This window comes from Melozone crissalis, unplaced genomic scaffold, assembly GCF_028551555.1.
Source record: "Melozone crissalis strain CALT ecotype California unplaced genomic scaffold, PUWL_Pcris_2 ptg000023l_1, whole genome shotgun sequence".
Lineage (NCBI taxonomy): Eukaryota > Metazoa > Chordata > Aves > Passeriformes > Passerellidae > Melozone > Melozone crissalis.
In genome coordinates, this window is record NW_026535801.1 from 5,964,507 (window position 1) to 5,988,117 (window position 23,611).

Here is a 23,611-nt window from a genome sequence, read left to right on the forward strand (position 1 = left end):
CAAAAATGTGTCTGTCCATCCTTGCTTTGGGTACCTCCTAGCAGTGCCACTGCCAGGTTTCCTGCAAAAAGGAAAAAGTCTTCCTGTTAATCTCCAGTCTGACTTTCACAGGGTTGCAGATAGGGACAGAAACTCATCCCCCAAATGTTAAAATCTTATGTTTGGAAGCGTTTTCAGTCAGTAAGGTTTTAACAGCCTTGAAATGTGTTGTGCTTTCCTTGTGGAGTGATTGTTTGGCTTTCCAGTGGTGCGTGGGCTCTGTAGTCCTAATTGTTCCTATTACAGTATGTTTTTCCTGCTGTTTTATGTGGGAGATGATTACTTATAATAATTTTATTTTCCTCATGAGGGAGGTGTGAAATGGCCAAGTCATTACTAAATAATGGGGAGAAAAAGAATCCCCATTTTCTATATTAAGGAACAAGTACACAATACATTTAAGAGAAGGTGATTCTGCTCAGAGCTCACCTTCAGTTACTCAGTCTCTTTGTTGTACTTTGTTCTAGACCCTGCTGCAATTGTTGCTGGAAAGAACAGCCTTGTTTACTGTCAATAAAGGTTAACATTTGTTCTTCAAAATAGTTGGGCCCATGTTGTGCTGTTTGCAGACCTCTGCTGCCTCAGAGCTGTGGCTTTGGGCCGTGCTGCAGGTGAGGCCTCAGCTTTGGTGTCTTTGGGTCTGCCAAGATGGGAGCACTCCCAGGCTTTGCTCTTCCACCTCATTCCCGGCAGCTGCTGCTGTTTGTGTTCCCCGGGCTCGGCTCTGTGATCAGGCAGGTGCTAACAGTTCAGGAGGAGCTGGCTCTCTGTTCTGTTCCTCCTAGGAAAGCAGAAGCGTGCACGATGTGAAAGACTCGAGTCAGCACACTCTGTGTTCCTTCACGTTCCCGTTTTTATTGATCTTTGGAAGGGAGAGCTGACTCCAGGCATGAGAGAAGCGGGCTGGGGGGCAGTGACCGCGCTGCAGGCAGAGTCCTGCCCTGAGCCCAAGGGCGTATCGTGATCCGGAGCACCGGAGGAGCCCGGGCGGGCTCCGCTGCTCAGCACAGCTCGGGAACGAGCTGCAGGTGGAGCTGTAGGAGCTCGGCAGCGATGTTACACTCCGATAGCAATTAAAGCAGGATCCACTAAACATTCCTCCTCAAAATCGCGTTCCATGTGTAGGTTCAGCCCTAGAGAGGGGGAAGGCAGGATTTTTTAGCTGGGGTGAAACCCCCTCGGAGGAGGTGGAAGCGGGGTTAGGGAAGGCGCGGGAGGCAGCCGGCCTGCTCCGTGCATTCCTTCGGAACTGTTCGCTCCGTTCGCCGCGCCTCTGGGCTGCGAGAGGGCGATAAGGAGAGCCCGGGCTCCATCCCGCTGCCCCACGGGAGCGCTTTCCCTCCTCTGCCCCGCGCTGCCGCCGGGGGAGCGGGGCCGGAGTCGGGCGGGGCCGCACCGCCCCGGGCCCGCCCCTCTGGCAGCGCCGCGGGCGCGGAGCCCGCCCGGCCCCGGGAGCGGAGCCGCTCCTGCCGCGGGGCCATGGCCCTGCTGCCGCGGCGCTTCCTCTGCTTCGTGCTGGGTAAGTGCGGCCGCCGCGACACAGCTTCCCCGGGGCTCCCCGGGATTCCCCCTGGGCGGGGGCGGGCAGCTCCCGCCGCCTCCCCGCGGCTTCTCCGCTCTCCCTGAGGCACAGCCGGGCTCCAGCCTGGCTTCGCTGGCCACACAGCAGTGGGGAAATTAAAAGGAGAAACGATTCCAGGGCGCTTGGCCTCGGGAGCAGTGAGGCGGTGATGCTGTGGGACGCAGCCTGCTTTGTGGGGGATTCCCTGCTGGCTAGGTGAGATGGACCGAGGCGAGTTCTGCCTCCTGTCCATGCCTTTGTTGCAAATGTTTGATTACTGCCTTTGGAGTGTGTCTTCCCTTTGCTGAGCCTCAGGGAAGAGGAGGCAGCCAGAAGTGCCCCTTCAGAGTGCTGAGGTTGGATGTTCTGGGGTTACCGGCGGTGCGGTGGGAAGCGCTGGCGTTGTGTGGTTGTTTCCATGGGATGCACCGTGCCTCGGTTTCTTTGCTGCCCCTGGCATTTCAGTGCAACAGGTCGAGATTTGTGCCGTGCTTGTCACCCGTGTACCCGCAGCAAAAGCTCGGAGGGGTGTTGGTGCTGTGTAAAAGTGTGTTTATTTAAGGTGCTCCAAAGGGAAACCGCAGCCCCTCGTCCTAGCGCTGATCTTCCACAAAATCAAATGCTCCTTGAGGCAGCACAAATTTCTCCTTTCCCTTCCCTCCCCTGTGCCGGTTTCTCCCCCAAGCCCCTGTGAATAATGCATAGAGCCGTGCTGCACATAATGTGCTGATCTGTGCATGTAATTAACTATTTACTACTCCTCAGCTGTGCAGGGCAGGAGCAGCCCGTGCCCTTGGACGAGGCGCATTCCCCTGCTGGATCGCAGGGAAAGGCTGCACGTTCCTGGCTGCAGAGCCCTGTGCAGGGAGCACTAACTGCTGCTAGCTAGGATTTCTGTCTGCTCCCTTTCTCCGACTCTTCCTTCTCTTGGTCGGGGAGCTGTTACTTTCAAAAGTACTCCAGGCTGCTCCTTTCCATCTCCAGTGGGCTCGGGAGCAGCGGGATGTGTGAGCCAGGTGCCCAGTGGCAGCTAACCTTGGTGCTGTGGATGTGTTTTTCAGTACCTTCTCCTCCTGGGATTTTGTATTTGGAGCACATTTAGTGAAAATATCCACCCTTTTTACACTTTTCTGCTTTTATTGTCAGGGCTGCACTGAAATTGCAACCAAATGCTCAGAAATGATGGTGATTTGCACCAATGCAGGTGTTTTAAAGTGAGATTATTTTTTTTTAAAGGGAAGAGTATGAAAGAAAAAACTTACTCTTAAAGCTTGAGCTTTAAGTAGCTTCACCACTGGTGCAGTCTTTAAAAAGCAGTGATGGTCAGAGAATCAGCCATCCTAAAAACCCCAGTGTCATTCAGCAGCCCAGGGATCCAGCTGTACCCCGAGGTAACCACTTCCATTAAGGCAAAACGAGGCATTTTCTGGGTTTTGGCTGCAGCGTCCTGCAGAGGCTGCTCAGGGAGGAGGGGATGGGGCAGGCTCTTGCTGTTGCTGGGGCAGTGATGATCGGCACCACACTCAGCTCTGTGCTGTGGTTTGGTGCTTAAGGGCAGTGCTTGGATTTCTCTTGGGTGTAGAGAACTATCACTGTGGGAGGTAAGAGGCAGTTGCAGGTAAGGTCAGTAAAACATTAATATCTTCTTGATTGCCTGCATTTTCTGTCTGTCTTTTCTGTTTGTGTAGCCTACAGATGCTTTCTTAAAAACAAAACTTCTGGGTACTGTGTATGACCTCTCCTGGAAAACAGGAATTAAAGTGCTTTGTGTCCTCTCTCAGCCCAAGCGCACTCGGTAATGCCTCCCACTGATTGCAGTTTGAGTGCCTCCTCTACAGAAGCTGAAGCTCCATTGAAACTCGTATTTAAGGCTGTTGCCTCTCTGAGAAAACCCTCAATATTTACAGAGTGCCCTGGTAGAAATCCCTGACAATGAAGTAAAACATTCCTCCTCCTTTGAGAGCATCTCTGGCATGGAGAGGACTCAGAACTTCCTATGCATCAAAAGGGAAGCGTGTGGATGGGGACAACAGCATTCCTCCACCCTGTAATTCCTTGCAGCGCTCCCGTAGGTGCCCGGTTGTTTTTCCTGCAGGATTTGGTGGCTGTGGGATGTGCTCAGGAAACCTCCTGGCTTTGAGAACCAGGGTTGCATTGATTAACCCTGAAGCGATGCTGAGTTTAAGAGCCGTGAAGCAGCGGCGTCACAATCTCCGGTTCGTGCTGACCCGGGAGGCTGCGGGTAATGCAAATACAAATGCCATGGCCTGGCTGGAATGAAATGAGACCTCGTAATGGCTAAAGATGGGCTTGGCATCTCTCACCTTTTCACAGGGCTGGAAATGCACCTTGGCGTTGTGGCAGAGTTGAGGGAGGTCTTGGCTGGGAAGCCAGAGTTCCTGCTCTGCTCTGGCAACTTTGTTCTGCCTCCCTGACTGGCTGCAGTCTGGCTCTGTCATTTTTGGGGGATTTGGGACAGGTTTGGGCCCCAAAACCGTGGCTGTGGTCAGAGCCCCTCTCAGCACAGACCCTGCTCCAAGCAAGGACCAAAACCCCACTGGGCTGGAGCGAGAGGAGCATTAAAAGCCCATTAGAGGGGAAATGCAGCGTGTCAGCTCGCTCAGATAGCTGAATGCCTTTTTCTCCTCTAAAACACAGTGGCTGGGGTTTGCCAGGTCATTTCCTGCTGTGGGTGGGTGATCACCAGGGAATCTTCATCCCTGTCTGCCATTAAGCTGCCCACAGAGCTGGCTGCTTTTAATCATCAAATCCACTAATGAAGCTGCTTCATGCTTTCAGTCCCTTGTTTGTCTCTGTGCTTTTAAAACACGAGCTTTTGGGGATGTGAAAACAGAGAAGCACCCCATTGAGGAGGCAGGCAGCAGCCTGGGTGGAAATCCCCCAATTTCAGCCAAGAGTGACCCCCCTGGGCATCCCTGTATCGCTTAGGAAACGTTTGCAGGGAAAGCAGCAGCGCTGTGTATGGGGGGGGAGTTGCAGAGAGGTGCAAAATCTCTTCAGCTGGAAGGGGGAAAAACCACATTGAGAAGTCTCTGTTGGAAAGGAAAACAAATGATTCTGGTGATTCCTGGGCTGCTCACGTGGCTCAGCAGCAGATTTCAGCCTGGAAACTCAGTGCTGAAAGTGTTCAGTGAAGCCGCTGTTGTGTGCAGCCTGTGATGGGTGCACCAAGGTGACAGTGAGGTTATTTTGGTTTTCTCCCCAACAGATTTTTATATTTACTCAATATGTGCTTCTTCGTGGGAAATCTATTAGATTGCCCTGGCAGGGATTTTTTTATCTTGAAGGTAATTCAATAAAATGTTTGCTTGTCCCACGTAGCAGAAAACCTGTGTTTAACACACGTTGAAACCTGAACCAGCAGGATCACTGTGTGTTGTCTCCAAACCAATGCCAGGCACTTTTAACCTTGGTGTTGCTTTCCCCTGTTCTTATTTTAGCCTCAATCAACTGAAATAGCTGGAGGAAAAAATAATCCCGGGGGTGGAAGGAGAGTACATTTGCCTTTAGAACATTCCTGAGATCTGGACTGTGGTGGCTGCTGCTTTCTCCCTGGCTTGGAGACCAGGGATCTGTGGCATCCAGTGCTTTGTTGATGTTTTAAAAATAACTCTAAACCTTGCTCTAACGTTGGATTGAGGTGTTGGGATGGCGATGTTGGACACCACAGTCCTGCCTGGGAATGCAGGGGGGGTGTGGCTGGTTCCCTTCAGCCCCTGGATTTGGGGTGCACAGAATCCAGTGGGGATCCCTCCTTTCTTCCACCTTGCTCTTGATGGTGGCCACAGCCAGAGATGATTTGACCTCGGAGTGGGCAAAGTCAGGGCTGTGCAGACAGTGCCAGTGCCTGTGTAAAGCCTGTGCTTTGCCTCCATTAATTCAATCAAGAAGAACTATTTTCCAAAAGACCCCGCAGTTCATCAAGGATATAATTATCTTTATAACTAACAGCTCGTGGCACATTTTTCCCTCCCCTGATGTGCAGCCAGCCAGCAGTTGGGTTTCAGCATGCCTGGCTTTTGATTTCCTTTCTCCTTCCTCCCTTCTCGGCTGCTTTTGATTTTATTTTGCCTAGTGAGTGAATTTGGGTGGGTAAATAAAAGTATTTGTCATTCTGTCCTCTGCAGAATCAAGTCTAGGGACATGTAAGAGAAATCCCATTCCTGGAAATGTGCTTGGCAGCCTCTGATGGATTACAAGGCTAAGAAAGGTGGGAAACTGAGGCAAGGAGGGAAAGACACTCATGCAGTTCCTTGGAGCAGCCTATTTCAGAGTATTTAGTAGTTAATATTATTTAACAGCAATGTTCTATCACAAAAAGTCACCCAGCTAAGCAGGACTGCCCTGCATTGGGCTACACAGTACAAACCTTGATTTTGCATTTCCATTCCAATCCCATATTCTGCATCTTACAGGAGCTGTTACGTGGAATTTTGCATGGATTGGAATTAAAACTATATCACATATATCACTCCTCTTTCAAGTCCAGTGTTTCATGGAGCACCTACAGCATCCAATCCATGCCCAAATGAAAGACAATGATAAAAATTATAATTATATACTGGACTTGAAAGAGGAGTCTCACAGTGCAGTGGTACCTCTGAGCCCCCAAAAGCCCCCAGGCAGGCTTTGCTTTCAGGCAGCTGGCTCCTACCTCAGCTTCCCGCTAATAATTCCCTGACAGTTATTTTTAGGCAGTTTATTTTGTGCCCTCTTACAATGCTTGGAGTAGCTATAGAATGGCAACAAAAACTCAAGCATCCCCAACCCAGCAAAAAGTAAATGCCTACAAATCATCCAAGTAGCAGCTTGAGGGGTAAATCACTTCCTTCCTTTGCAGGCACAACAGGATTTGTGCCAAATTAAAAACCTGGGAGATCCTTGTGGGTTCCATGAGGATGTTCAGCTGTATGCAAAATACCTCATTTGTGCTGGCTGGGAAAAAAAGAAGCAGCTTTCTCTTTATTTTGCTTAGTGTAATAAAATGAAGGGAATAACCATTCCAGGAGCAGGGAGTTAATAAATCACATTAAAGGCCTTTGGGTTGTGGGTGCCCTTCCCCTTAATATAAAAGTGGTTTGTGGGGAGGGCCCCAGAGGGCTCTTCAGGCCCAGCACATCTTGTGCTGCACTCCCTCAGAGTGGAAACCTTTGGCCCCTTTGGAAGCTTTCCACAAGCAGGTCCCTGACAGGGCCTGTCCCCAGCACCCTGAGCAGGGACTGGATCCAGTGTCCCCTGCCTCCCAAGCCACCATGGGCTGTAGCCCAGCCCTGCCTCTCCCCATTTCAGGTTTTTCCCCCTCTCAGCTTGAGTGGCCTCTCCCCCATCCTGCGTTCCTGGAGTCCTTTTGTGGCAGTGGAGCTGTTGGACAGGCAGAACTGGGGATGAGCTCTCCATCTGCAGAGCTCCCAGGGGAGCTCCATCCAGCAGGGCTCTGTCCCTGTGTCCATGCCCTGTTCAAGCTCTGTGCTCTCCTTCTGCTGCTCCATCTGCAGCCCCTGGAGGAGAGGGCAGGCAGGGAGGGGGATCCTCCTTTGGGGGTTTTCTAAGTGAGCCTGGGCAGCTTGTCCAAGAAATCCTGGGATCAGCCTTGCCAGTGCTTGGAGATGGACAGATCTCCCCCTAACCTCCCAGCATCTGCGCTGCCTCCAGAATCCTCACTGTGTTGGAAAACCCCCACTCCCTTTCAGCACATAAACCCCCCCAAATCCCATGAATTCCCTTTTAATTCACAAATCCCATTAATTCCCTTTTAATTCACATCCTGAGTGGCTGCCCTGGAGAGGGAGTGCTGCAGGTTGAGGGACAGTGGCAGGAGCTGCCTGGTTTGGGGACCTCAGGGTGCTCCTGAGGCTCCATGAGCAGATTGGGAATGGGATGATCCTGCAGGTCTCTGCCTCCCCCATGATCACCTAAAGGGCTTGGACCCTTTTATCCGTCCCCATTCCCAGGCTGTGCTCAGCCCCTGGAGCTGCTGCTGGATCCCAGCTGGGCAGGAGGAGGGACTTGAAAACTCCATTCCCTGTGCAACTCCCAGAGGGAATAACCCTGTCTGGGCTGGCAGCATGGGCAGCTGCTCCTGAGGAGGGCACAGTGCTGGGCCAGCCCCTGCTGTCCCCAGCCCCTGCAGTTTTCTGTCCCATAAAAAGCATTCCAGCTGAACACCAGCTTAGTTTTTCCCTGCTGAACCAAGGGCTGTCTGTGGGCTCTGAAGCCTCTGCTGAGCTGTGGCAGCCCTAGTGGAAGGATTACAGAGGGTACCAGACCCTTCCCAGGTTTCTGCAGATGCTGGAAGGGCCAGTTTCCCATTTTTGTGGCTGCAGACTGGGATGTTTTTCACACTCATCCTCTGCCTCCTGCCCCGTGTCCTCTCCCCACCCTCCTGTGAGTGTTTGACTCTGCAGCCAGCTCCAGACCACAAGGCTTGTTCTGAATAAAGCAGCAAAACCACCACCTTGAGGAGGAGAGGAAAGAGCCTGTCTCCATCTGGGGCTTGCTGAGAGCACTGCTCATTTCACAGGGAAGCTCTGAGGATTTGGGAGAAGCCCAGGGGAAGGTTTTGGGATGTTTGTTCTCAGAGCCCAGAGCTGTGCTGGTGCCACGTGTGCCAGCCCTGCAGTCAGTGTCACTTGGCACTTACCTGCCATCTTTGTGCTCCAGCTTTTGGAGGAATATCTGCTTATTTCCTGCTCTTTGCTATGAAGCCCTGAACATTTTCCCCACAAAAATCCAGACGGTCCAGCTGGATGTTCTGGTGAATTCCCTGCAGGTGTTGTCAAACAGTTTCATTGTTCACCCAACACCACCAGGGGTACTTGCCTGGGAAAGGGGAACATCCCATGCTGCTGTGCCAGTCTGGAATCCCCAAATATGTTCTCAAGCTCCACAGTCCTCCCTCTGGGGTTGGTTACACATCCCAGCAAGAGAAACCCAAAAATTCCTGGGATTCCTGGCACGCTGAGGGGGTAAAAGGCCAGAGAGCAAAGGATTGTGCAGAGGGGTGCTCATGTGAAGTGCAGGATGGTTCTGGCACAGAAAGCTCAGGAATTTTGCAGGTGAACCATCACTGTGACAGATGTGTGGGCTCACATCTGTGGTCCAGGCTCCAGCTCTGACAAGTGCAGTAGGAGAGTCCAGTTGTCTTCCCTCTTCCTGAAATTTTTGTAACACTTCAGGACCAACACTGTTTTTCTCCTGAAATAAAATGTGTGACAGGCTTTTTAGAGCTAACCCTCAGTAAGCTGAGTCCTGGTGGATGCTTGCTGGGACTCTCCAGGACATCAATCCCAGGGCAATCATGAGGATCTGGGATGCCTGCAGAACCATCCTCTCAATCACCTCCTCACCACTGTTCTCCAGGTGTTTCCTGTGAGGAGCAAACCAAGGGTCCTTAATGCTGCATCTTTTCACAGGCAATCAGGGATTCTCTCAGCAGGGAAGGTTGTTCATCAACAACTCTCCTGAAAGGAGGAGAGGGAACGGGTTCCCACTGCCAGAGGGCAGGGTTAGATGGGATACTGGGGAGGAATCCTTCCCTGTGAGGATGCTGAGGCCCTGGCACAGGGTGCCCAGAGCAGCTGTGGCTGCCCCTGCATCCCTGGAAGTGGCCAAGGACAGGGCTTGGAGCAGCCTGGGATAGTGGAAGGTGTCCCTGCCCATGACAGGGGTGGCACTGGATAAACCTGAAGGTCCTTTCCAACCCAAATCCAGGGCTCTGTGATTCCTCATGTCCCTGTGGCACCTAATCACCCAGCTGGGCTGTAGTGGGATGCTCCCAGAGGAGCACTGCATTCCTGCAGCCGTTTTTCCTGAGGGAATGGCAGTGATGGGGCCCATGAGAGGGGAGGCAGCTCAGCCTTGCTCCAGCGGAGTTGTGGAGCTGAGTTCTCCAGCAGCTCCTTGCAGCCTGCCCAGATGGATGCTGCTGAGTGCAGGGCTGTGCCTGCTCTGGAGCTGAGTTATTTACAGCTCACTGCAGCTGACTTACACCATCTCCATCAGCAGAAGGAAACCTTCTGGAAGGAGAGCCAGGAGATACAAAAATCCCTCCCTGCTTTTTTCCCCTCTGTTGTTACAAACCCTGAGCCTGAAGTCTGCAGTGGAGCTGGAGGAAAATCTGTGAAGCAGCAGGGATCTGTGGGGTGAGGTGAGCACCATGTGGAAACGTGGCAGGAGCTTCTCACTTTGACCCTGATTTGTGCAGTTGCAGCTAAAGTCAGCTCTCCTGGTCAGCTGGAAACAAAAGAGCTTTTCTGCCTGGCTGTGCCCAGCTCCATCCTCACAGCACTGACACAACAGGCCCTGCTGAAACAAAAGAGCCCTTCACCATGGCCAGAATGCAGTGTCCTTGCAGAAGGTCACTGGCTGGTGGCTCTGCTTCCCCCAGCCCCTGGGGCCAAGGGATTTGCAGAGCCCACATGTAGGTGTAGGAGAAGCATCTCCAGGAGCAGGTCCTGGTGGGACGGGCAGGGGGGCACTGAGGAGCTGCCAGGGGGCACAGCAAGGTGCTCACCTGCCTCTGAAGGGGCTCCAGAGCTGCATCCTCTGAGCTGCTGGGATTGGCAAGTGCTTAAAGCTCCCCAGGGTTTGGTTTTCACTTGGTTTGGGTTGTTTTTTAATGGTAGGGCTGATTTTCATGCTGGCTATGTGTGGCTTGCTGCTTCTTGCAGCCAGGTTGTGGTTGCTTCTTCCCCATGGTTTATTCAGTGTTTCTCCTCTCTCTACTCAAGGTTAAGGTGTTTTTGCTGAATTTCCTCAAGTGGCTTCGCCTTCCTCAACTTCTCTCTGTGCTTTGCATGTCTCACTCACTCCTTCCTGCTCTGTTTCCTCCTGTGCTCCTCAATCCCCTTGGCTACTCATCTTTCTGCCTTTTAATCCCTTCTCCTCCCCTGCTCTCCCTTGTCCTTTTGCTGTGCTCTGCTCTGCACCTGACACATTCCCCAGCAGCATTTCCTCTGCAAGCTGCTTGTCCAGACAAGTGATGGCTGTGATATTTACGTGTCCTTCACAGCCCAGTGCATGGATGTCACCGAGGGGTGACCCCGGGGTGCTCCTGAGCCTCCCTGGGACACTGGTGCTCACTCAGCCTTCACTTGGCTCATCCAGATGGGAAGAGATGGGGAGAAAATCTTCCTGGCCATCAATCATCCTTCAGCCTGTCTGGACTGAGATTTGCAGTCTGTAAATCACTTTACATTTGCCTCATGTCAATTTGTTTCCTTCTTCTTCTTCATCTTCTTCTTGTTCATTTTTTTCTGCTTCTTTTTCTTCTTCTTCTTTTTCATCATCTTCTGCTGCTTCTTCTTTTCTTCTTTTTCTTCTTTTTCTTCTTTTTCTTCTCCTTCTCCTTCTCCTTCTCCTTCTCCTTCTCCTTCTTTCTTCCTCCTCTTCTTTTTCTTCTTCTTCTTCTTCTTCTTCTTCTTCTTCTTCGTTTCTTCTTCTTCCTCTTCTTCTTCCTCTTCTTCTCCTTCTTCTTCCTCTTCCTCTTCTCCTTCTTCTCCTTCCTCTTCTCCTTCTTCTCCTTCTTCTCCTTCTTCTTCTCCTTCTTCTTCTTTCTTCCTCCTCCTCTTCTTCTTCCTCCTCTTCTTCCCCCTCTTCTTCTTCCTCTTTTCTTTTTCCTCTTCTTCTTCTGCTGCTTCTGCTTCTTCTCTTGGTGCTTTGCTTCAGCATGTCAACCCTCCCATCTGGGAGCAGGGCTTATCCCTGCCTGAGGCTGTGCTCCTGGTTGCTGTCAGCTAGGCAGAGCTTGAGATTTTGATAAACTGAGTTTTATCATTGCAGCACTGAGGGTTTAATGCTCTTTAACTTCTCTTGGCTGAGTAGCTCCCATGGTTTTATCTCAAGTCAGGCCAAAGTGGCTGCTGCTGTCAGAGGCAGCGTGGGAGCCCTGCACCCATCCAGGAACATCAGCCAAGGCTCTGGGGGCCCTTCCACCCAAATTCCCACCAGCTCCTGACTTCCCACCCATTGCCATAGGATGCTCTGAGGATTTTGGAGGCTGCAGAGGATGGTGTCTCATGGTGATGTCCCTTGGCCACTAAATAAGCAGCTCAGCCCTGTTGTGTTAAAAAAATCAGATAAAAATAAAGCACGGAGTTATTCACACGTAGCAAAAAATAGATGTGGTATGTGGTGCCTGCCTGCACTCCAGAGCTGCAGAGGCACTAGCTGGCACTTTGGCACCAAGGGAGAGCTATTATTTATAGCCAGCCTCACTAAACCATTCCCCCAAAGGGTTTTTTCCCCTTCCCTTTGTAGCATCACTGCCCTTTCCCTTCTCCTCACCAGCAGCATTGCACTGATTGTGCCTGAGGCTGTAAGCAGCACCTTTTTGTCCCTGTTTTAAAGCAGTTGCAGGGGCACATTCCCAGGAGGGAATTCAATCAGCACTGTGCAGCCAGGGGTGGATTTGATGGATGTCCCTGTGTGTGTCCCTGTGCTCCATCAGAGGTGGATGTTTGTTCCCAAGTGTGGCACCATGCAGGTCATTTTTCAGGGCTCAGCAGCAGGGTTCTCTTATTCCCCAGCTCCCACACACCCTTACTTGTGCTTTAAGCCCAAAACCTGGACATTGGAAGTCCAAAGGCATTTTGGGTGGTCAGCAGAGAATAAATCCACATCCTTACTGATTTATGAGTTTCCCAGCATGTCTTGAATAACTGATTTACCAGCACCAGGCACTTGGGAGGGTTCAGTGCCCCAGGCCTGTGAGGAGGGGATCAAACCGGGGGGGGGAGGGGGAGGAGGAGGAGGAGGAGGAGGAAGAGGAGGTGGTGGTGGTGGTGGTGGTTTTGGAGATCTGGTGTTGCTCTGGTGGCAGCAGGGCTTTGGCAGGTGCTCTGTGTGAGGAAAGGGCTGTGCTGGGGCTGGTGATGCTTGTGAAGGCTGACCTGGAACAGAGGCCAGACGGAGTTAAAGCAGGGATTTATTAAAAGGATTTCCTCTTTGTATCCACCTTGGGCAGCACAAGAGCCCGGCCCACGTGAATCCAAAATGGACCAAAATGGTCACAAATGGACAACCGGTCATGGGGTCTCTCACTTTTATAAGTTCTGGTCCATTTGCATATTGGAGTTAATTGTCCAGTTACAGCTTTAGGTTATGAATCCTATCCTTTTTGGTTTTGTCTCTTTATTCTGCCATTGTTTGTGCTCTTGGGCCTGAGATTTGGATCAGTTGTCCTTGGTCCCCAGCTAGAGAAGGAATTGTTTTGTCTCCCTACTCTGTGCAGAGAGCTCACCATCCCTTAATATGAAGCCCAGACCCACACACTAGAGCAGCACAGACCCTGAAAAACACAGAAGCTCAAACCTGAGCAGTTCTGTGGGCCAGCAGAGCTGACAGCCCTGGCGTCTCTTGCAGCCCAGCACTTCATCGCGGCCACGGCGTGCCAGGAGGCCGACTACGGCGCCATGATCCGCCACTACTGCCTCAAGGAGTTCCAGCACAGCATGGAGGGCATCGGTCAGCGCCTCTGGTGTGACTGGGACGAGACCGTGGGGTAAGTGAGCCCCCCCTGCTCCTCCCTCTGCCTTTCTGGGGTTTGTCTCGTGGGGGAACGCCCTGGTGTCACTGCTTGGCTGCTGCTGCTGCCCTGCCTCTGTCCCTGCTGCGTCCCCAGCGGGTTTCTCCAGCCCGGTCACACCTGGAGGGTTTGGAGCGGGGAGCAGGGGATGTTGTGTGCCCAGGCTTTGGTGGGGTTTTTGGCACTGTCTCCTGTGTGTGCTGGGTGAGGTGGGTTGGGAATGCCAGAACAGCCAGGCCTGGGGGCGCTGATCATTGGGGTCACCTCTGTCCTGCTTGATGTCTTCCTTTGTAATGTGGGTGATGGGACAGAGGGTTGTGCTGCTGCCCACGGGGGTCTCAGCAAGCTGGGAACCTCCTGAAGTTCAGCAAAGTCCTGCACCTGAGGAGGAGCAGCCCCAGGCACCAGGATGGGCTGGAGCTGCCCAGAGAGAAACCAGTCTGTGGGTTTGGAAAGCCAGGTGTCTGCTAAGGAAGGCAGGAGCCTCTCTTGGAATGGAAAATGTAAACCCCTTCCCTCCAAATTGTTACAATTTTGAAATTAAGGGGCTCTCAGGCAAAGATACAGGAGCAGGAATAACAGCTCTTTGTTAGGAAAAATAAAATAAAAATGCAGTGATACAGAACAGCACTGCCAGAGTCAGAACAGGAGCTGCCCCCCTGTGTGTCAGGGTGGTGGCACAGTCCCATCCCATGCACAAGGGGGGAGTTTTCCTCTGAAGCTCCAGGGGTGCTGGAGATGGGCCTGGTCTTCCTCTGGGAATGCAGGGGAGAAGAAAGCTGCTCCTCTGGGAATGCAGTGGGCAGAGGCTGCTGTGCTGTTCCAAACCTCAGATTGGATCCAGGCAGGAATACTTGGCTCCTCCCCCAGGCAGAGCATCTCCCAATGAGATGATGGAATTTTATCAGCCATGCAGGGACACTCACTGGCCATGGACCGAAGAGATCTCCTGCAGGGAGGATGGGTTGTGGAAGAGATAAAGAAAACTGCCCAAAGAACAGAAGACAACTGCCCCACCTCTGACAGATGGCAAATAGAATATACACCTCCAGCCACATCCATCCTGCATTTCCAACCTAAGACAACCAGAAAGGGACCTGGGGGTTCTGGTGGGCACCAGGTTGAACCTGAGCCAGGAAAGCGTCCTGGTGGGAAAGCATGGGCAGAAACTGAGGCGTGTGTCCTCTCTGGACACCAGGAAATGTGTGTTCACTGTGAGGGTGGCCAAACTCTGGCACAGATCTCCCAGGGGAGATGTGGCATCTCCATCCTTGGAGATACTAAAAAGCAGCTGAACATGGTCATGGGCAGCCAGCTGTAGGTGGCCCTGTGTGAGCAGGGGTGTTTGGACAAGGTGAAGTGGATCTCCAGAGGTCATCTCCAGCCTCAGCCATTCTGGGATTGAAGGGATTTCAAGGAGGGTTTGGAAGTCAGGGTGGTGACCATACTTCATCACACAGGACTGGAGCTCCAGTAGGAGAAGACCATGGCCCTGCAGTGTGCTGGAGATTGATGGGTTAATGAAGAGACAGATTGGGATCCCCACCATGAGGGCTCACAGCTTGTTGGACATATTTTCCAGGAGGTTTTTCATTTTTGCTCAGCACTCTGGTTCTCCAGACAGTTCCAAACCCCCTGAGTCAGTGTGAAAACCCCATAACCCACTGAGATGTCCTCAGAACCTGGCTGTGAGAAAATCCCAAACTGTCCCACCAGAGCTGCTGGTTCAGCCCCTGCTTCTACAAGTGGTGTGTTGATTTTCCCAAGCAACTACAGGGAGAGGCTGCAGTGGGAAGGCAGTGGCAGCAGCCTGCTCAGCCTCCTGTTTGTAATCAGTGTCAGGGAGCCAGCTGGGATTTATGACTTGGGAGCACAGGAGATGCAGCCCTGCTTCCCTGGTGGAATGCTTGGGAACATCTCTGTGGGATGAGGAGGGTGGAGAGGGACACCCCACACATGCACTGTGATGATTTGTTGGGTTTTTTGGGGAATTTCCTTTGGGTTTGGTTTTATTTTTATTGCAAACAGTGCTTTCTTAGGATTAGCTCTTTCCTGTTTATAGTCAGCAGAGCTGAATCTTTTGGTACCACCACGGTGTAGATCTGCTGAGATGGTTTTGATTGAAGCTGAAAGACTGGTCAGGGGTGGCTGTGTGTTGGTGTGAGGGCTTGAGGGAACAACCCCCCTCCTTCCCCCTTCTGCTGACTTTCCATCTTGTGCCTTTCCATGGCCTTTCCCTGGGAAAATGAAGTGGCAGAACAAAAACGAGCTCATGTGACAGCAGCAGGGATGGGGGTCAGCTGGAGACAGGGAGCAGGTGGTGCTGTGTGCCATGAGTGGTTTGCACAAAAATTAGGAGGTTTGGTGAGATTTCTGTGGTTTCCTGCTTCATGGCCCTTTCTTCAGGGATACACGTTTGTGTATCCATCAAAGGTTGGACTTCAAGATCTTGGAGGTCTTTTCCAACCTTGATGATTCTGTTCTGTGATTCTAAACATACTGTTGGGTTTTCCTTCCCCTTGATCCATGGCAGAATGGAGGGGAAGAAAAGAGAGCTGGAAGACTGTGGGAGGTTTCTGGTCTTGAGAAGCCTCATCAGAAATGCCCAGGGCTGCTGATGTTGTTCCAGCCCTGACCATCTTGTTCTTTATCTCTCATGTTTGTCTCCTAAAGAGCTTCAGCTGAAGTCCTTACCCTTGAGGCACTTGGAGGAAATGTTGATAAGCTTGCAGGGTTTAATTTTATTGCCTGAGTCCATTTGCTCCATGCAAACACATGGCTCAGGGTTATTTGAGAGATGACATTCCTCTGATCCTCCTGTGCCCCCAGAACAGTGGGAAAACTGGGCAGAAACAGTTCAGTGACTGCAGTAAATCAGCTGCAAGGATTTGGGGTGTGGGTGGGCTCAGCACCTTGCTCCCTGGATGTGTGTGGGAATCTCCATCCCCTTTTTGGGGAAAGGGAAGATGTCCCAGCAGGAGTGGGACACAGCTGGCTGGTCACCCCTCTGGCTCTGGGGGAAGGATTTTGTCTTCCACCAGGTGTGAGATAAAGAAATGGGAATGAAGCACCTGCCTAGAGCCTGTTCTCTGCAGATCTTCCCCCAAACCAGGGCATCTCAGTGCTTGAAACCTGTCTGAAACGAGGCGGAGTGTTGGGCGGTCCTGCCTCTGTACCACCAGCAGCATCATGTTGGGATGATTCCCTGGATGCTGCATTTAGCAGGGAAATGCCCTAAGCTCCATCATTCCTGCTCACTTGAGGATGGGAACATCTTGACACACACACAGAGACTCTAAAACTCAAAGACAGGATGAGTTTTAAAGTGGGTGTGCTTTTATTTGGCATGGGGGCATCTCCACAAAGCCATGCCTGCTCCCTGTTCACTCAGGGTTTCTTTTATCCCCTAGAATGTTACATATGTATCAAGGTGCACAATAAATAATTTCCTGGCTCCCCTCCCTCTCTTCTTTGCATGCTAATCAGCTTATCAGTTGTTTCTGGGGGTCCTAGGGGATGAAGTAAAGTTGTCTTCCTCAGGGCTGACACTCTGACCCTGCTGCCTTGCACATGCCTACTGATCTTTTGGCCGCTGCCCAAGGCTGGAGATTCACCCAGATTCATCTGGTTTGAGAGGCCCAAGGAGCCTCATTATCTCAGCATCCTTGCATTCTGTATCCTGCTCTTGATAAACATCCTTCCCCTTATCAGGCATGCTTCATTCTTGCTGTTTTGCATGTATTCCTTTCCCTTCTCCTGAGACCAAGGATGCAGCAAATATTAAGCAATGTCCATCATTTATGTGCCTATTCCTAATCAATACCTGCTAATTTCTGTGCTTAATATTAATGTAGATATCCTCTAGTTTCTGACCCCGTGTTTCAATCTGATAAATGAATTGTCTCAGCACAGTCTGTAATCGTGGGTCGCTGGTCCTGTTTATAGGCAGCAGATGCTGCTCTGTGGATGGGTTTAGCAGTTGGTTGTAGGTTGAACAACTGAGTTAACAGGAGAAGAAATTGATAAAACAAAGAAATTAAAGAAGTTTGCTCCCAATAAGATAAAAAGTTTAACACATAAACTGCTTTGTCTAATCTTCCCTGGGAGGTTTCTCCTTCCACTGCTCCCACCTCACCCTCAGAGGCATCAGCTGAGCTCCTGCACCACTGCTGCTGTTCTGATGCAGCCAGGGGCTCTCCCTGGAGCAGAGTGCTGGGTGGGCTTGGGTTGGACCATGCGGACAAGCACCAACCCTCTGGGAAGGTTTGTCCAACCCCCTGAGCTCTGCTGGCTTTCTCAGCATTGGTTATTTAAGGAAAATGGGTGGATTTTGATATTTCAAGTTCTTCCCATGGGCTGAGGGAAGTTGTGTGAGCTGTTGCCACTTTGGCTGCCCTGGACTCAACAGCCAGACTGGAGCTGCATCTCCGGCTGTTCGGTGGCTGAGCTGTGGCCAGGGGCTCAGCTGTGCCCAGTGCCTTGTCCCAAAATCAGCCTGGCTGCCTTGACTGCAGCTCCAGCTCCCTGGGAGTGGTGGCTGGGCCAGGGGGATTAGCTGTGGTGTCCCTGGGGGCAGCTATTTCAGGGATGTGGAGCCTGGGGCTGCCCTGCCCACCCCGAGTGCGTCAGCAGGCGCTGATGACTTGGGGATATTTGTCCTGCAGGGCCCTGGCCAGGGAATGGATTTGCAGGAGGGTTTGTGCACAGGGGGATGCTCAGGGTGCTGAGTGCTGCCACAGCTGTGGGTGTCACTCCAGCCCAGCCAGGCATCTTCATCCCAAATATATCCAGGCTGTGGCATTCCTGAAAATCTCCATGGAATGCTTTCCCCGGAGCTGCAGGGGGAAAGGAGCTCACCAGGGGGATCATGGTGCTGCTCTGACAGCTGCAGCCAGGGATGGAGCTGCTCTCCCAGCTGGCAGCACACTCACACTCTGTCTTCAGGTTATTTGTCCATTATTTCCACAAAATAGATTGATCCATTCTCTTATTATCTCATTATCTGCTTATTTATCTTCAGCTTGCCAGGTCCCTTCTGGATACCCCTTTAGCCTGGCTCCAGGCTCTCCCTGCAGCCTTGCAGAGGAGGAAATCAATGTTTTCTTTTAATTTGCAAAACAAAAGTGAAGCCTTGTGGTATTTTCTTTTTTCCCTTCTGAAGGAGGGAAATGAGGGAGGATAGGAAATACTGGGATACTCACAGTGAAAAAAAAAACCAAAGCTGTCAGTCCTGTGAACCCCAGTCCAGTGCAGCACCATCCACATCCAAGTGCTGTCAAGGAATGAATGCCAGAGCCAATTCCAGCCTTGGCTGCAGTGATAAAAAACCCCAGAGGAATTCCTTAGGATTTATAGCAGTATAAGCATTCAGATGCCATCAAACCCTAAATCATTCTTTGACTGCTTCCCAGCATTCCCATCCCCATCCTGCCTGCAGCCCTTCATCCCTCACAGTCCAGCCCCAGCATCCTTTAAAGCCAAACCATTGCCATGGCGACAGGGACAACAGTTGGAACTGCAGTTCACTTCAGGTAGGGAAAAAATACTCCAAAGCACAGCCAAGCTTTTCAGGGCCAGGTGTCTGTCTCCTGGCAGTGCTGGGATTGTTTGGGAAAACCTGCCCTCCTCCTAGTGCTGTCCTACAGTGGCTGCTTCATATTTTTGTGGAGGAGATGGTGTTTGGGAGATGGAGGTGTGCAAATGAGCTGTGGGCTTGTCTGAAAGCCAGAAGCTTGGCTCCAGGCTTGCTACAGGCAGAAAGGAAGCTTGGAGCAAAGCTTGTTAGGGAGGCTCTCCTGTTGAGTCAGGGGATGCAGAAAGGACCCCCTGGCTTCCTCAGTTTCCTGGGGTGGGGTCTGCACCAATTGGGCTGCATCCAATTATTTCCTACATAGCTATTTAGGGAAGTTATTTATATTGCCCTGTTTATTGAAACCAAACTGAAGCAAAGCTGTTAAAATCAGCAAAATAATTGTTGTGTAGAGATTGATGTCACCCGTGTGGGCAAAGTGTGACCCCCCCCCTTCTCCATCCCTCCGTGGGAACTCTCACAAACAGGGTAAAGTTCAAGCTGCTTTACCCCCACTGAGGCAGAGCATCCTCTCTCCAGAGAGTTTAACTGTGCCTGAGGCTCATCCTTGCAGCCTTGGCTCAGCTCTGCCCTGCTGAGCGTGCTGGGTGTGGGGGGAACACGGAGTTCTGGGGTGGCAACAGCAGGGCAGGAAAACAACTCCCCCTCCCTGAGGGATTTCCCCAGAGCCCAGGCTGAATTCCCAGTGGGAGCAGGCTGGCCTGTGCTGTCACAGTAACGTGGCCCTGCCTGTGAGAGGAGAGAGCAGCAGATGCTGCTGTGCACAGGCAGTGGGACACGTTCAGCAGTGGCAGGGAAGAGCACACCCAGGCCCAGGCAGGAACACTGCTGCTCTCCAGGGGGATCCTCATCCTGTCTGCCAGGGCAGCCTGAGCAGCCTGGATCTGGGGTTAACCCTGGCTGTCCCTTCCCAGCCCATGGATCCCCTCTGTGGGTACCTGCTGTGACAGGAGAAGGGCCCCAGTGCCCTGTGACTGGTGCATTTGGGATGGACAGGAGATGATGGAGGCTCACAGGGCTGTTTGGGGGATCTGTGAGATTCAGTGGGATAAATGAGAGCACTTGGCCATAGCTGAGAGCTCAGCTTTGCTTTTAGCTGCTGATGGATAGCAGTGCCCTAGTCAGGTGAGCTCTGTGTACCAAGGGCAGAAATCAGCTCCTGAGGAGCACCAGCCTTGCTCTGCCCTGGCCAGGAGCTCAGCAGCCCTCAGTGTCACCTCTGCCCTGGCACCTGTTCCTGAAAACAGCTTCTTTTCCCTCTGGGACCCTCCCAGTCACTCCCCACTGGCCTCAGGGGTGTGTGGGGCCAGAGGGTGAGAGATGCCACCCTGCTCCTGCTGAAGGTGCCGGCTGGAGCAGGGGGGCTTTACTGAAAACAGCAAAACCAGAAGGGACAGGAGACTTAGGGTGTGTTAAGTCACCCCATTAAGGTGGAGGGACCCCTCCATGGCCAGCTCCTTGTGTCCCCACGCTGCTGCTGGGGCTGTGGCTGCCCAGCTCTCTCCTCAGCTCCATCCTCACATGCTGGAATACGCTGCTGCCTCCTGGAAAGGGCAGTGCCAGTTTATCCTTCCATTTGCTGCCCCTGCTGGGCTCTGGTTCCTTGCATGTCTCACATGCACTGATGGGAGCAGTGATTTATCCCAATGGAAGTGCAGTTGGAGCCAGGGAAGGGCTAAGCCAGCTGCACTATGGCTCTTCAGCTTTAAAAATAGCTTTTATTTGCCTGTTAACGCTTTCCCTCTGGTTCCTGAAGTTGCTGCAGCTCCTGAGATCTCCTAAGGATGCTGATGAACGGGAAATGGTAATTCTGCACACTGGGATGCTGAGCAGAAGCTGCTTTTAGCAGCTGCAGGCCCTGTTCATTAAATCTCTGGCTGTGTGGGCACAGCCTGCCCCAAAACCCCAAACCCCAGATGAGGAGCTGTGCTGGGGCTGTGCACAGGGGCTGGGAAGCTGCTTCCAAAATATTTCTTTCCCCCAGGCAGGTTTTTAATTGGAGAGCTGGGGTTTGCTTTGCTTTGCTGCTCTAGGATTAGACGTGACTAATTGGGATGGAGGGGGGAGAAATTGTATCTGGGTTTTTATGCATGGCCAGTTCTAAAGCAGGGGGGATTTAGCTGTCAATTTTAAACAGGGAAGGTTTAGATGTCATTTTTGAAGCAGGGAGGGTTTAGATGTCATTTTTGAAGCAGGGAGGGTTTAGCTGTCATTCCAGAGCATGGCTGGATGGCCTGGCACAGGGACAGTGGCTCTGGCTCAGGGTTGCTTTTCCAGGTATTTTTAAAAAATGGAAAAATAGACTTGCTGGTCACAGACGGGAGGGATGGGCTGTGGGCCTGCCCATCTGGTTTCTATGCAACCTCCCCAGTTTTAGGCAAATTAAAAGGAGATTTTAAAGTAGATTCAATGTATTTATTTCTGTCCCCCTTTGGACTGAGCTCACACAAGCTCTGAAGGCCAAGTTGGGACAGGTTTACTGAAAGTCTGCTTAAAATGTGGGTCTGGCCTGTATTTTCTAACAGCACCGGTTCAGCCAGGAAATTGTGCAAAATTTAACACAAACCAAACAAAACCCTCCAAACTTGCTTCTTGGTATTCCTGTAAATATTATTTCTGTTTTCATTTCCTTCTGTAAATTAAACCACCACCACCACTGTCACTTCATAAATGAAAACTGCTTTTGGCTGTGAGTGAGCACTTAAAAGTTGCCATCAACTGTGGGAATTTAAAATACCGTTACCTTTTTACCTCCTAGCTATGAACTCAAAACCCCATATATTTTTGTAGGTTACATAAATTTTCAAAAACCCTCTATATATTTTTATGGGGCTAGATATATCCAGCTGCAAACTCAAAAAATGGCTACAAAATTTAAGAACTCAAATCTGTAGTAGAATCTTAGGTACACACTTCTGTAACAGATTATACTATATTGTACAGGGAGGGGTGTATTATATGCCAAAGCATATAATATATCCCTCCCTGTACAATATATATTATATATACAATATATATACAATATATATTGTATACATATCATATACAATATACATTTATATATATAACAATATATATGTATAATATATACTATATATAGTATATATAGTATACTATATACACTATATATAGTGTATATATATAGTATATATTCTAAATAAAATGTATACTATATATATTACATATTATATACAATATAATAAATACATTATATTACAATATATACAATAAAATAATACAATATATAGTATATATACAATGTATACTATATATAATACATATATACAACATATATGCTTGTATATAGATATTATATATATATACACAATATGTATATATTGTATATATATACAATATATAGTATATATAATATATAGTATATATACAATATATAATATATATAGCATATATACTATATATAATATATACAATATTTATTATATATATTGTAATATTTAGTATATAATGCATATATATTATTTTATTCTACTCATTATAAATTACATAGTATATATTTTATATTTTATATACACTGCATATAATGTACATATTATATACAATGTATATATTATATATAATATATACATTGTATATATATTATGTATCATACATATATAACATATACAATATATATAATAAATATTGTAATATATAATATATATAATACATATGTATATTATATACAGGAGATATTCTATTCTATTCTATTCTATTCTATTCTATTCTATTCATCATAAATTACACAGTATATATTTTGTATTTTATATACACTGCATATAATGGATACAGTACTGGATATTGCACAGTGGGAGGGTGGTGTGGCCGTGGCCGGGCGCTGGTGGCGGTGCCACCGCGGTGCCAGCCGGTGTCCCCGTGTTTTGTTTTGCAGCACCTACGGGGAGCTCACCAACTGCACGGCGCTGATCGCCGAGAAGCTCGACTGCTACTGGCCCAACCGGCTGGTGGACGAGTTCTTCGTGGCCGTGCACAGGCAATACTTCAGGAACTGCTCGCCGTCGGGCCGGGCGCTGCACGACCCCCCGAACGGCGTGCTGTGTCCCTTCATCGTGCTGCCCGTGCTCGTCACCCTGCTCATGACGGCGCTCGTCGTGTGGCGGAGCAAACGCAGCGAGGGCATCGTCTAGGGCCGGGGAGGGACGGGCGGGTGTTCCCTGGATTTGGGAAGAGCTGCCGGAGGGTACCGAGCCCCGGCGGCAGGGACAGCATCGGCACCGCTGCTCCTCCGCCCGTGTGCCCGCTGTTTCCCAGTAAATGGCATTTCAGCGGTGGGTGCTGGGCGGAGCGGGGACTCCGCGGGGCTCCCCCCGCACCGGCTCCGCTCCGCCTCTCCCAGCCGCTTCCAGCGTGTGCGAGCGGGGCAATTGTAAAGGGAAAAACCCCAGGGGGGGTGTGGGGAGTTTGAAATCCTGCCAGCGGGTCTGGGGGCACCTGAGCATCCTCAGCTTCCTCTCTGTCCTGTACTGGGCTCCCCCCACACGTGGAAAGGCATCTTCTCCCCCAGCCCCCCGCACAAGGACTGGGTTTGCCTGGGAGCTGGGGAACAACGCGGGGAGTTCGGTGGTGGGAGCGGGTGGTGCCCTGGGGCTACTAACAAGGAACGGGAATAAGGTGCTTTTCCTAAATAAATAAAGAAAGAAATACCTGAATTAACCAGGTGCCTGTCTCTGTGAAGGCTGAGCTGAAGCCTCCCCCTCAGTGCCCTCATTCTGTGGTGGCACAGACCCCCAGCAGTGGGATCAGCTCCAGAGCTGGGAGCCTGGGCAGCACCAGGGAAGGGACAGGAAGGGACGGGATGGGATGGGAACCCCCAACCCCACCCTGACAGCTCCAGACCCCTTCAGTGCCTTGCTGGCTC

General features: G+C 50.8%; 1 protein-coding gene across 1 annotated transcript; it reads left to right on the forward strand.

Annotated features, from left to right (window-relative positions):
- Positions 1-1,468: 1,468 nt before the first annotated feature.
- On the forward strand, positions 1,469-23,362 carry RAMP1 (receptor activity modifying protein 1). Its single transcript, XM_054277926.1, has 3 exons — positions 1,469-1,558; positions 12,983-13,121; positions 22,625-23,362. The coding sequence occupies exons 1-3, from the start codon at positions 1,519-1,521 to the stop codon at positions 22,878-22,880; spliced, it is 435 nt and encodes a 144-aa protein (XP_054133901.1). The 5' UTR covers positions 1,469-1,518; the 3' UTR covers positions 22,881-23,362.
- Positions 23,363-23,611: the final 249 nt, after the last annotated feature.